General features: G+C 41.3%; 1 protein-coding gene across 1 annotated transcript in view; it reads right to left on the bottom strand.

The window, feature by feature from the left end:
• LOC106818047 (choline transporter-like protein 2) overlaps positions 1-12,606 on the bottom strand; it is a gene marked incomplete at its 5' end in the record, with an annotated part of 15,564 nt that extends 2,958 nt beyond the window's left edge. Inside the window, 8 exons of the mRNA XM_014822762.1 lie at positions 372-442; positions 627-707; positions 8,022-8,183; positions 8,925-9,017; positions 10,149-10,248; positions 10,489-10,620; positions 11,420-11,532; positions 12,560-12,606. Of these exons, the coding sequence (XP_014678248.1) occupies positions 372-442; positions 627-707; positions 8,022-8,183; positions 8,925-9,017; positions 10,149-10,248; positions 10,489-10,620; positions 11,420-11,532; positions 12,560-12,606 (799 nt within the window). The remainder of the gene's footprint in view (positions 1-371; positions 443-626; positions 708-8,021; positions 8,184-8,924; positions 9,018-10,148; positions 10,249-10,488; positions 10,621-11,419; positions 11,533-12,559) is intronic.
• Positions 12,607-13,277: the final 671 nt, after the last annotated feature.

Genomic DNA, 13,277 nt, shown 5'->3' with positions numbered 1-13,277 from the left:
ATATAAATTTAAATATAAATTTTAATACAAATATAAATTTCATGACAATCGGGTAAAAAGTGCAGAAGTTACAGGTTCTAGAATATTTCGACAAAAAATGTTGTTACCATGGCAACGATGACTCCACCCACAAAAAACGATTGGCGTCTTCGCTTTACGATAACGCACCGTCATGCGAAATTTGAAGATGATCCGAGAAGAACTGCAGCCGGTAGAGCGTTCACAAGGAAATCTCTGCGGCGGCGCGACGATGCCAAACCCATAGTATCCCCACGAACTTCGTTTGGGGGATACAATAAATAGCTGGTTCAAATGCGATATGAAACTTGGCTGTAATTCTAGAAAATTTGCTTGGATTGTTTGTTACTCACCAACAGCCCCAACTACCATGAGTTTGCTGAGGAACAGAAGAAAGTCTGTAACGTTGTCTAACACCACCACCCTGTAACAGCAATTATTTTAAAACCTGTCGAGAAAGACAAAGAAATTGGCTTGGCCAGGTCATTTTGGAACACAAATGATTACGATAAAGATATATTCCACAAACAAAATATATAGTAGCTAAGAAACTGACTCACAAGACCCAATTAATGTATGTGGGGGAATTTAGGAAACGTTTAGCATACCTGACAATGTTTCTCATTAACAACGAAAAGGCCTCCTTGGCAGACGTGCAGAAATTCTTTCCATATATAGCTACCTGTAAATGAAAGTGTCAATGACACTGTAGCTCACCTTTTGTGTGATAGAAGAGGGAGGGGGGATATATAAAGCAAGAGTATATACTGATATATGGGAGAACTCCCATTATATAGCATATCTCCCATTCTATACTCTTGATAATGACAGGAGTGTATCAAAATTTTTGATACACTCCTGATAATGATATACTGATATATGCATAAGTTTTGATGCGAAAATAAATGTTTCAGATCCGAGTCCGAAATGAAATCTTGACGAGAGATGGCGCTATGCCGAAATGATCGCCATTTTGGTTTGCGAATATCGCGCAAATAAAAACAACAAGTGCCGCAGAGCGACAGCGCTCACCTGACGGCAGGTGTTCTGATGCTAAACTCAGAGAGAGGACGAGAAGATGAGAGATCTGAGAGCACGACGGTGGGTAAGAGAGCGAGAATTCTGATAGACGGAAGCGATTTAGAGAGAGACAAGACGAGAGCGATGCCGCTAGTGCGATTAACGAGGTGGAGAGAGAAAAAGAGAGAGAGAGATAGAGAGAGAGAGAGGGAGAGAGAAAGAGAGAGGAAAGACCAAAGACAAAGAAGAGAGAGACAACGACGTGGATGAGTTGCGAGGTCGAGGAGAGAGGGGAGAGCAGACTCAGCCCGTTGGAAGGAAGATGAGAGCAGAGAGAGAGAGAGACGAGAGCAAATCTGATTTGATGAGAGAGAGAGAGAGTGTGGTTCGAGGAGAGAAGAGAGCGAGCGGGAGAGCCGCAGGAGCGAAAGAGAAAGAAGAGAGACAACGAGGAGAGCCGAACCGCGGCGATTGGGGGGTGCTGGGTTGGTTTTTGATTCGTTTGCCCNCACACACACACACACACACACACACACACACACACACACACACTACACGGCACGTAGCTCTAATACATGCATTATTCGGTTACTTGCCAGAACGACGAGCAACTAGTATTCCTCTACACACACAATTAACGTTGTCATCAGAAATATGGCCATGGTTACCTTCTGATAAATATCCATGCCCGCACGCACACACACACATGCACGTACGCACTCACGCGCATACGGACATACGTACTCAGGCGTGCACACAAATTTAAAAAAGCTATTCAGGAAGGGTTCGAATTACTTACTAAACAGAAAATCATCAAAAAGGCAGAAAATGTAGCCGTCAGTTGCATGGTCGTATTGTCACCTGAACTGTTGCTGTCGCGAATCCATTCCCGTGATGACCTTATCGTGTATATATATGCCCTCTACACACTTGAGTCTGCAGAGTTAGAATACCTACACACGCGGGCTCTTCTATATAAATATATGATAATAATTATTAGGGGTGCGTGACAAGCCGCAGCTCCTACATTTTCGCATTTCGAATCGAAAGCAAGAAAACGACACGAAACCTGTGTCCGCGTACACGCGTGCGCGCTGTGTGGAAGAGTGTGCGCGTGCACGTGTTTGTGTGTGTGCACGCGTGTATACATGTATGTGCGTGTGCTCGCCTATGTGCGTATATATGTGCATGAGTGTACATGCACGTACGCACGTGCGTGCTAACCCTAACTCTGACCCTAAATCTAAACCTACGCCTAATTCTGACACTAACCATAGCTCTAACACTAAACAGAACTCTAACCCTAACCATAGTTGATATAAGCATGGTTTTCATGAGTCATCATGCATCGGGTGAAGCGGGTGAAGCGACAACATAGCATATCCGCATGTAAACGTATTCGTACATATCGTTAAGAGCTAATAATATATAAGGTATTATTAGCTCCTGATCGCGTTAGTATTACACCGCGCGAAGGCACACTGTGCATATAAATTTACTCTGCTTTTGTCTATTATATAACTGACTCCTGACGGCTAACCGCGTGTATGTTCTGCTATCGCGTGTATTTCACCGCGCGCGGGCGCTATATGACACATCCGCATGTGAACGTATTCACCTCATGCATAGTTCACCGCGCGATGGCCCTATTTAGTGTGTTGTACAACAGTAGAAGGCGTCCATAGGCAGCAGGCCTGAATAAGCATCGAACAGAAATTAATGAAAAATGCTCGCAGTGTTACGTCGCATACACAACATACACTTTATTCATGTTAAATAACTACAGATTCGTGCTCTATGCTCCGCTCGAAACTTTTGCCAGCTCTATGATGCGAATTTCTACAAAGTAGTCCGATCACGTTTCAAACACAAAAATGGCCAACCGGTCACCATGGCTACGCCACTTGACCCATTTAACTTCTAACGCTCTCTAGACGTCCACGAGACATCCTACTTGCGTGCATAATGCAAACTATTGCACTCTAGTGCCGGATTTCATCTAAACATTTCCAAAAAAGGCCTTTTCTAGAAACCAAATAGTGCAGCACTGGTGAACAATTTGAGGAGGCTTACTGTTTTATGCCACCTATAGAAGGCATACAACAGTAAGCCTCTGCAAATTGTTCACCGTTGCACTATCCCTCAGTATCTTTCTATAAGATTGTCCATCGACGGCCTCCCACACTCATCAAGTAGCTTTCATGCAATGTAATATACAACGCCCTAATAACATCCTGTCCTAATAGAGAAGCGTAGAAGTACGACATCTATATATCAGCCCAGTTTATTTTAAAGGACAATTGAAGTCAAATTTTCTAACTTCTGTAACGTTTTTATACATAGAAATACTGTCAATAACGTATTCCATTTCAAATCCGGCGCCAATTAATCAATCCAATTAGTAATAAACACTTGAATAGTAATCTAGGTTATGTGACGTCACGGCCCCAAGTTGAGCGACACCATCATGTAAACATAGTGCGTGCGGTGGTTAAATATTCGATGTTTTTTGTTATTTCTTATTCTTATTTATCATGTCAAGACACAAACATGTAGCCTGTAAATGTACTTATATTCATGTACATACATATTACCTGTGTGGATAATGCATTCACGGTATATATGTACATGACTTGCGTAGATACATGTGATTCTGACCGAGCGTGATAAGCCCGGTGATCAGTGTACTCGCATGACTCACCTGGTCTAGCGTCAAACTGGTCTACAATAACCCTGGTCTTCTCATTCTCATGGCAGCATATACATTCAGGTGCCGTACTCATTAATTCACAAACACCACAAGAACACCAGTATTTGTCTACAGTCCTATCGGGTACCGAAGCTTCCATTCCCCCATGTTGTGACTGTTCTGATTCTTGAGAAGTTTGTGCCGACTCTTCGCGTTGATTTTTCAGACGATTCTCCTCAATTTCTTCTTGTGTATATTCAGGCTCAAGCCTATATTCAACTGGTAAATCACTATAAATATCATCATCATCTGAGTAATCACTAGAATCATTGAAATTATCGCTTTCTGTTTCCAACTTATACACAACACTCAACTTGCGTTAGCGTGGCGTCGCTCAACTTGGAGCCGTGACGTCACATGACCTAGATTACTATTCAGGTGTTTATTACTAATTGGGCGCCGGATTTGAAATGGAATACGTTATTGAATGTATTTCTATGTATAAAAACGTTACAGAAGTTAGAAAATTTGACTTCAATTATTCTTTAATGTACATAGACTACGGTGCTTTATGATGTAATTACAAACTAACAATAAACACAAACCTTGTATTGTTAAGACAAACAATAAACTTGAACTTGTTAGATCAGCGCGTTTGACTTATATGTCCTGTGATACAGGAACGACACAACGTTTCATATCGTATATAATCTTGTTATTTATTATCCGTAAATAAAATCAAAGACTTCCTAACGAACCCGGAATTTGTGTTTTAATATAACGCGACGTGATCACGTAGTATCGTATTTCTCGTGTTAATGCAACAGGACGTGCGCTGTTGTGAAATGTTCAGGCAACTGACTCCTATAGTCCATTCTCTACTGTAATACATATTATAGAACGTTTCTTCATAACGTCATAAAAGTCAGCCAAGTACTTTTTGATTAATGTTCAGACAAGAGTGTTAAAGCCACTCTCATCTGAAGTGTTCCGTGTCTGTCCACTATAACGATACGAGCCACTGGGTGAATGCGTAGAGTTAGAATCGTTGTCGCTTCCTCTCATCCAACCAGCGCCATCTACTGACGCGGCACGCTGATTGTAAGAGTCCTCAGGTAGGATCTCATCAATGAAACCGGAGTCACGCGGCACACTGTGCGATCTGTCAGGTTGGCCGCACGATTCCTGCGCATACTGCGGTAGCACGCCGTCTCTTCTGCCGGGGTAGTTGTAGCTCTCCCCGAGACTGGGATCGTACTGCGGTCGTAGGTAGGTTGTGTGAGGTTGGGTGTAGCTTCTTTCCCCCTGGCCCAACTCATACTGCTCCGGTACACTGTGGGACATGTCCGTTGTCCAAACACCCATGCCAGCGTTATCGTGGTAATTTGTGGCGCTCTCCGTCGAAGAAGTAGGGGACTCTGAGTCATGCTTCCTCTTCGCACAGACGCAGACGATGAAGATGATTAAGATTATCAAACCCAAAGCAGCGATGACCAGTCCGACAATGAGGGCCGTATTCGATGTATTTGGTTGGGGAGCCACGACGACTACAGACATTGAATTAGCAGAGTTCACAACTCCTACAATGTTAGCGGCTGAGCATGCGTAGTCACCAGCATCTACGAAACCAACCTGTTCCCTTTCGTAAATGCGGTTCACTTCTGCATGAACTAGTGATTTGTTGTGAAGCCATAAATAACTTGGCTCTGGGTTTCCGTCTGCGTTACACAGCAGCCACAGCGCACTGCCGTGCTTGACAGTCATAACCCCTGCCTGACTGTCACCGCTTACCCTGACCTGCCCCATGTACTGTACATTGAGCCGAACATCGACCGACAGTGACTGGAATGATTCGTGGATGTCAACATAACAGACAAGTGTTTTATCGTGATCATCAGCGGTAAACTTACGCGTCAGTTTGCTGTATGTCGTTATAGTTCCATCAACTTCACTGACATGTAAGGTATTAGCTTCGTCTATAGGTGTATCACCAAGCTTCCATGTTACTGTTCCTCCCGGGAAACTTTTACCTGTAGTGCAGCTAACCTCATGGGATCCCGCAAGTATCGTCATATTACCGTCTACATTATTACCGTCTATCGTCATTGTGACATTCCTTGCTGGCACTAACACGGTCACATTCAACTTGTTACTCGACATGTATTCTCCAAACACACTAGTTGCTTTACATGCGTACAATCCTCTGTGTTTAAACTCGACTAACTCGATCACCAGCTTGTCGTCTGCAGCTTGTTTCCCCTGGTCGTCGTGCAACCATGTGTAAGATGGTTCTGGATAGCCGTCAGCATTACAGCGTAGAACTAGCTTCTCTGCCTCAATAATAATGACGTCATCATCACTGGAGTTGTTGCTGCTGATGATGGTCACGGTGTCTGCCATGTACAACATTTCGGTTGACACTTCTTCGGGTAAACGTTGGTGAGTAAAGATATGACAACGAAGTTCTTTGTTAATGTCTTCCGTTAAAAACCTGAGACTCAGGATACTTTTTGTTGTAAATGTCTTGTTTCTTGAACCCGCTTCCTCTGTTTGACTGGAGTCGGCAGTGATATCTTCAATATTCAGCCACCAAGTGACGCTAGCTGCTGGTTTACTGCTGTCCGATACACAAGAGAACTGTAGCGCTGATGAAGAGCTCTCTATAAGAAACATGACAACCGACTGTGGTGACACAAGCACAGTCAGATGACCCTTGTCAGATGACGGGCCGCTACCCGGAGCGTCCCCGACTTCCTGCCATACACAATAGAACTCTGCGTCATCTTTCTCAACTCTCAAGTTAGATATTAGCAAGCCAAAGTCTCCTGTATCGTACTTGTTGGCGTCAATGTAGAAATATCTTTCTTCATCAGTAGGACTTACGTAGGAACCGTCACGATACCAATAAACGAAAATTGGTAAATCTTCTAATGGTAAATAGAAACTAAGGTCAATCGTGCAGTGCACCGTAACATTGGTACCTTCAACTTCCTCCGTGTTACGTGGTTGCTGCAGGAATTGTGTCCTCACCGCCACTAATAAGGCTGCGCACAATACACACACCGCAACCAGCTTCACTGCTGCCATTGTTAATCCTGCCTGTGTGATTAAATAACTGACGCCCACGTGTTTATCCGTTCACGAGCGGCTGTATCCGATCTTATATGCTAAAATCCATATCAACTAACCGAAAATTATTGATTTCACAAATTTCGGTTGACGGTTTGCAACGATCGATTTATATGACATGACTTCGATGCCGACGTTGTGTATGTACGCAACAGCAACGGATAGTCACATAAAGACAAGACAAAAACTGCTCAAAGTACACATTCCATGAGCGCTGATTGGTTTGTGCCACGTGAGTGCGCGCGGAGGTAGTTAAATGTTGTAAACTCGTGAACTAGTATAAGATAGCCGAGTATAATGTTCGATTAGTNTTGGCAAAACCACGGCCCCTCCGATCTGTGTGGTTTCAGCCGTGTAGCACGAGTATGTATATATAGTATATATATATTATATATATTATATATATATATACCTTACAGTTTTATTTATAGCATAATGGCAAGATAGCCTACGTTTACTGTTTAACCCTGTAAGGATATCACGCCATTATTTATCAACATTAGAGGAACATAGAGAATGCAAGCCCTCGAACATGATATGATTTTACAAACAAAATTTGTGAGGGCTGGTAAATTATGGTGAGGGCTGGTAAAAAATTGCTGTTACCAGCCCTCTGGGCCGATGGAAAAAAATCTGAATTTCGTTTCCCTGCACTGTATTACCAGGTATATATTGTAGTTACAATTTAGCATTTCCAGGTTTATATTCTGCTTTGTTTTACTTTTATCTCATATATACAAGAATCCCAACAATGCTTGCAGCTCTCTTACTGTTATATTCTAACGAAGCCAATACAAAGCGCATTACGATACAATTACAACACAAGATAAATTGTTCAGAACTATATACACCTAATAATATCTACCCACGGACAATTTATTAATAATTGGCTATCGCCAGGAAGACATGCAAAATGCAAAAACTGTCTGTACTTCTATGCATGGATCTCCTCACTGTCATTGGATGGCAGGTTTGTGATATTTGCATTCAATCGCTGCTGTACTCAGAGGAGCTAGAACTTAGGTGGCTACAGATTATATAACTGTCAAGGTGGGCATAGCAGTATCACGCACACAGGCATTAACATAATGAAACTGAATCTGAAGATGTGAAAACGACTACTAGAACCTAATGTGATACAGAGAAACGATGTTTTCAGAAATGCATTAAGAGGAAATAAAAAAATGCATTCACAGCCGAGCACGCCGGCGCCCCAGCAAACCCACGATTATTTACATTTGGGTCACAGCTTTCCCAGTTAGCTTGACTCGCCCCAGTCTGTGCATCGGCCACAACATACTGCGCTCTTACTGACGACGCCAGGTATCTGCTCCAGTTATGGATAAACTCTCGACAACCGCATGCGGTCGTGCCGGATATGACTTCACTAATGTGAAATTATTACCCGCAATCATTCCCACACGTACAACTATTCAGGAACAACGTTTTTCACAAGGCATTGCCCATTTTACACTAGATAACGTACTACCAGAGAGTGTAAAAGCCGTATTCCTACGGCTTTTACAATCTCAGGTTCTACCACCATCTGTCGTCTGTAACTATTAATATTTGATTCAATCGATTGAACAAGCACAAACGCAGTTCGTTTGCTAGAGATCTGCAGCGCTCCACTGCATCGTATATTTATATTGACAATATGAGCAGCATTCACAAACATCACGTGACGGTCACTCGGCAACAAGAGGTCATAGATTTGGTGTATACTAACGCAATGTGCGTGGCTCTCAGTGTACAGTATACTAATCATTACACACTGCACTAGGATTCGATCCTACTACCTTGGCTGATCTCTTTCACTCAGCATACAGAGGGAGACATCAGTGCATACGAAATGCACAATATAAATACCCATGTTGTGAAAAATATTAAGGTTTCATGTATTGACTACGCGAATTCAATTCGCCACAGATAATAATTTGAGAGAATCTAGTTAATTTCAAGAAAATCAGGGGTGAAAGAGAACTCTATATGAAACCATGTAATGAGCCTGCAAGCTGCAGAATGCCTGGCAACGTGACAAACGTGTTCAATACTATGGAAAGGATACACAGCGACGACAGCCCACCAGGTGAAGCAGACAATCTGCATTACAAACGGCACCAGAGGAAAGAAGAGTGCCAACATCATGTGTCCAACTGCCCTGAAATGCATTGATATTTGCAGTGGTGGTAAACAATTCGCAGGAAAACTAGAATGACAGGTTGAGTGCGACCAACAATGAAATGGCAATTGAGCTGCTACATCCCTTAAATGATCACATATCCATTAGTCCTATACCAGATCTCTCCTAACTGGTATACAGACGTGTCACTGCTGGGTCGCCCTAGTGTCTGCTCTTCTGTGGTGGCTCTTCTGTGGGCAATCCACCTACACACGCACTGTTTATGAAATGTGTGTGTGTCCTTTGAATCGCCCCTCCCCCTGCCCAGTACTGTACACGGGGGCTATACAAAGAGAAGAACGTAAACGGGAAACCAACTTTTGGTTTTGGTCTCTAGGGAAGAGCCTGAAACACCCAAAACCTGGACAATAATATAGTGATAACGAAGGTGAGGCCAACTGTATTAGTGCATTGACGTGATAAAATGCGCTGCAATTCCATTGCGATAAGCGCAGCAGGCACTTATGAAGGCGATCAGTGCCCGCCTGAAGCGGGCATTGTTATTAATACACGCATTGTGTTTACGTCACGAATCTCCTGGCGTCTGGCGCCACGCAAGAGTAATTTCGAAACGGCGGTTGTGTTTGTGTCGAACGTTTTGTTACATCGAATGCACCGGCCAAATTAGGAGTATAAAGAAGGTATATACGCATGAAAAGTAGATTGCATAGTCATGTGATGCACTAAAAAACATTAATGCCTGTTGTTGGGGCCATATATGCTCTCATAGTGTTGCTTTGGGAGGAATAGTGCCCTCGCTACCGTCGGACACTATTCCTTCCCTCAGCAACACTATGAGAGCATAGTGCCCCCAACAGCAGGCATTAATATATAAATATTAACCCCCAATGCTGAATTTTCTTTACCTCCCAGTATGATATGATCTTATATCATTAAATTAATAATCGATAAATGCATTTAAAAATGCTTACTTGCAATCACGATTCTCCTTCTAGTACATATTTTGCATGAAAGATTTCCCGTGGGAATGCATCCATAATTATACAATGGAAGTAAATGGAATAAGGTGAGCCACGCTACAGAACTTTCGTGTTACAAACTTTTTTTTATGGAACTCATTAATTGCATAATGCAGGGTATGCACTGTACCTGCTGCCTTCTTTCAGCAAAGCGATGGCAATGAGAAGACGACTTCTTAGAAAGATCAGTATAAGAAGGATGACGATCAGAGTGATGGTGATGATAATGCCTGTATCATAAACATAATGCGTGTTACACGATTCAGCAGCAAATTGGATAAAGTGTGCAAATTTCACGAGTCAACGTGCTAATATTATAAACTTGCACTGTTGTAGATACTTAGGCTATACATTTCATTTCGAGTCTTATTTATTCATTTGTCTATATTTTGAGTAAATTAACACAGCACATTAAAATCATTCATAAGCATGTGCTGAGGTGTTATGAGAGGGCATATATATGGACATACCAAATGCCAACCATGTGTCTCTGAGAGCCAAGTATGTGCCAACGTCTGTGGTGAAACCCACTTCTGTAAGGGACAGGTTTGACCCTTGCACGCCCTGCAGCTCTGTGTATTTAGTGTAACAGTAGAAGCAACCTTGAAGGCAAAAATTCAGTTTCAATATAAACTTTCCTCATACCAATGCCAAAAATGCCAAGAACATAAAGCCAAATCGATTCATATCTGCATGGAATTAGTTGAGTAGTAGAGAATAATCCTTTTAACATTATACTTAGTTAGAGTATCTTGAGTTTACATCAATTTGGCTACAATATTTAGATCCCATAGCGTGAAAATATGTACACTAGCTTAAATTTATAATCATTGGAAAAGTCTCACATAAATACATCCAATTATAGTTGACTGCCTACTAAACTCCAAAAGTTCAAGCGAAAGCAAATTTGTAAATCAAACAATGCACGCTAATGCATAATTGCATAGCGAGAGGATGTACCTAAAAGCAATCTCTCATCAAATTGTCATCATTAATCACACTGGATGGCATCCAATTTCATTTGCTAAGCAAACCAACATGTCCGTTGCAACTAGCCTACTACTAATTAACTAAAACTGCAGACCAGCAGACTATATCATTTTAAATAATTCAGATTGTGTAAAATTAGCTTGCCATTAAATTATATCTCGCCACACAAGCCTAGTGGCTGTATTCATTTATCATTTATCAGGTTAAACTATATTGGGGTGAATATTCCCAGTTGTACTGGAAAAAAATACAAATGCAGCAATTTGGCACCATGCTTGTTATTAGCACAACACTGTATGACCATGATGACAGAAGCAATTTTGATATAACAATGAACGTAATGTTTCTATCTGACATTTATGAATTATGAAAGCTAATCAAAATGTGTGTATATATGGTGTTACCACCTACCAAAGCCGAGCAGGCCGATGAGTGCAAACAGAGAGACCCATATAATGATGCCAGCTATCCAACGCAGCATCACGATCCACAGGAAGGATATGACCATGGCAATAACTAATGCTCTGATGGAAAAAACAGGGGAACGTTAGAACTCATTCCCAATGTTGACAATCGACTGACAATGTCAAAACCACTTGAAAATACGTAGACAAAGTGTTTGACAATAGAACTGAATGAATACTTGGTTTGGATAGTTAAAGCAAATCTCACTCTGGCTGTACTGACACAGTAGAAAGGAGATGAGAACGTGGCTGTTCTCCATCACGGAATGCTTTTGTCCCATTTTAATTAAATACTGTGGAAAAACTACTGTGCACAGAATGAGGGATGGCAGTATCGTTCAGTAGCTTAACGGCTGTGTTATGCTAGTGCCACAGTGAGTTTGCTCTGAACCAAGTAATTATTCAGACAGGCAGACTATTAATGGATCACCTGATCAATAATTGAAATCATCATTAAAGATGTAATTAAAGCAGAATACACCACTACATGCACATAAATGTTTGATATTTTATCAGTTTTATATTATCAGTTAAACAAATTTTTGTTTTACGTCTTATCCAATAATTATACATTCCAAAAATTAAATCACCACACCAATGATAACCGATAACCATGTAGCAGGGTAATTAACTAACACATTTTGAATTAAAAAAAAGGTATAGTTTTTGTTAGACATGGATCTGCACAGCTACTGCTCTAAGCAAGCAGGACCATGGCATGCAATACACTGAAGTCAAACTCAGCTCCACGTGTAATGCATGTAGGCTTGCACCATTTACAGGAGTCGTGCTTCCTGCAAAAATACTTACCAATATAGTGCAATTGCCTTTTGATATAAACAATTAATTTGAAAAACTTATTGGTATTTAATTTGGTACTTGGTATTTTGGTGGAATAGAATTGGTGTGCAAAGTGGTGTGGTATATGATATGAGAATTGTGAATATATGACATGTGATGGAGGTAGTGGTATTATATTTAAAGAGAGGTGGTGTTGGAGGAACTGTAAACGTAAACCAGAAGTCTAGGTTACCAGATTATTTACTCCTGGTAATACAATTGTATTTACATGAAATAAACAACTTACACTATAATCTGGCACCAGGAAACCAATGAAATCCTGAACACCTTTGTCCCAAATACTTTCCAGGTTTAATGCCTGTGACACCCACCTATAGGGAAATATTTTTTAAATAGCAAGGTAAAGCTATATAACATCTTAATAGCCCTAATAATAGTAATATACTATTAATTGTCGGATAAGTGATTTCATAAATAATGTAATACTAAGCTAATGAGGGGTTGATTAATTCTCAGATTTCGAATGGTTCAATTTAATCTTTCTTTTTAGAAGATATATTATGGTGGCAAACTTACCCGATTCCATCTACAATTGCTTCCGTTGACACATTACCTCCAGACTTGTCGATTACCGGCGTTGACCCTATTGTCAAGACGAGAGCATCCTCAAGCAATTCCGTGGAATACATCTACCGAAATCTGTAAGTTTGCAAATTACACGTTTTAATCAGCACTGACACGTCAGTGTGCACGCAACATGACATTGATGGACATTGTCATGTGCAGTGCAATAAGATTCGAGAGTTGGTAAATGTAACAGGATACGAGGCAAGCTAAGTGAAAGAGCTGCATGATGGATGAGTTCAATTGACGAGGGTGAAGAGCAAGGGCAGAAGGGAAAAGAGTATTGGTGCTATTCTGACATGCTTCAGAAGCTAGCAGTCTTTTGCTAAAGTAGTACTTAGCCATACATGGACGCAACAAAAAATGCTGCACTTTCATAT

This window comes from Priapulus caudatus, unplaced genomic scaffold (assembly GCF_000485595.1).
Source record: "Priapulus caudatus unplaced genomic scaffold, Priapulus_caudatus-5.0.1 Scaffold1996, whole genome shotgun sequence".
NCBI classification, from domain to species: Eukaryota; Metazoa; Priapulida; class Priapulimorpha; order Priapulimorphida; family Priapulidae; genus Priapulus; species Priapulus caudatus.
This window is presented reverse-complemented; position numbering and strand designations above follow the sequence as displayed.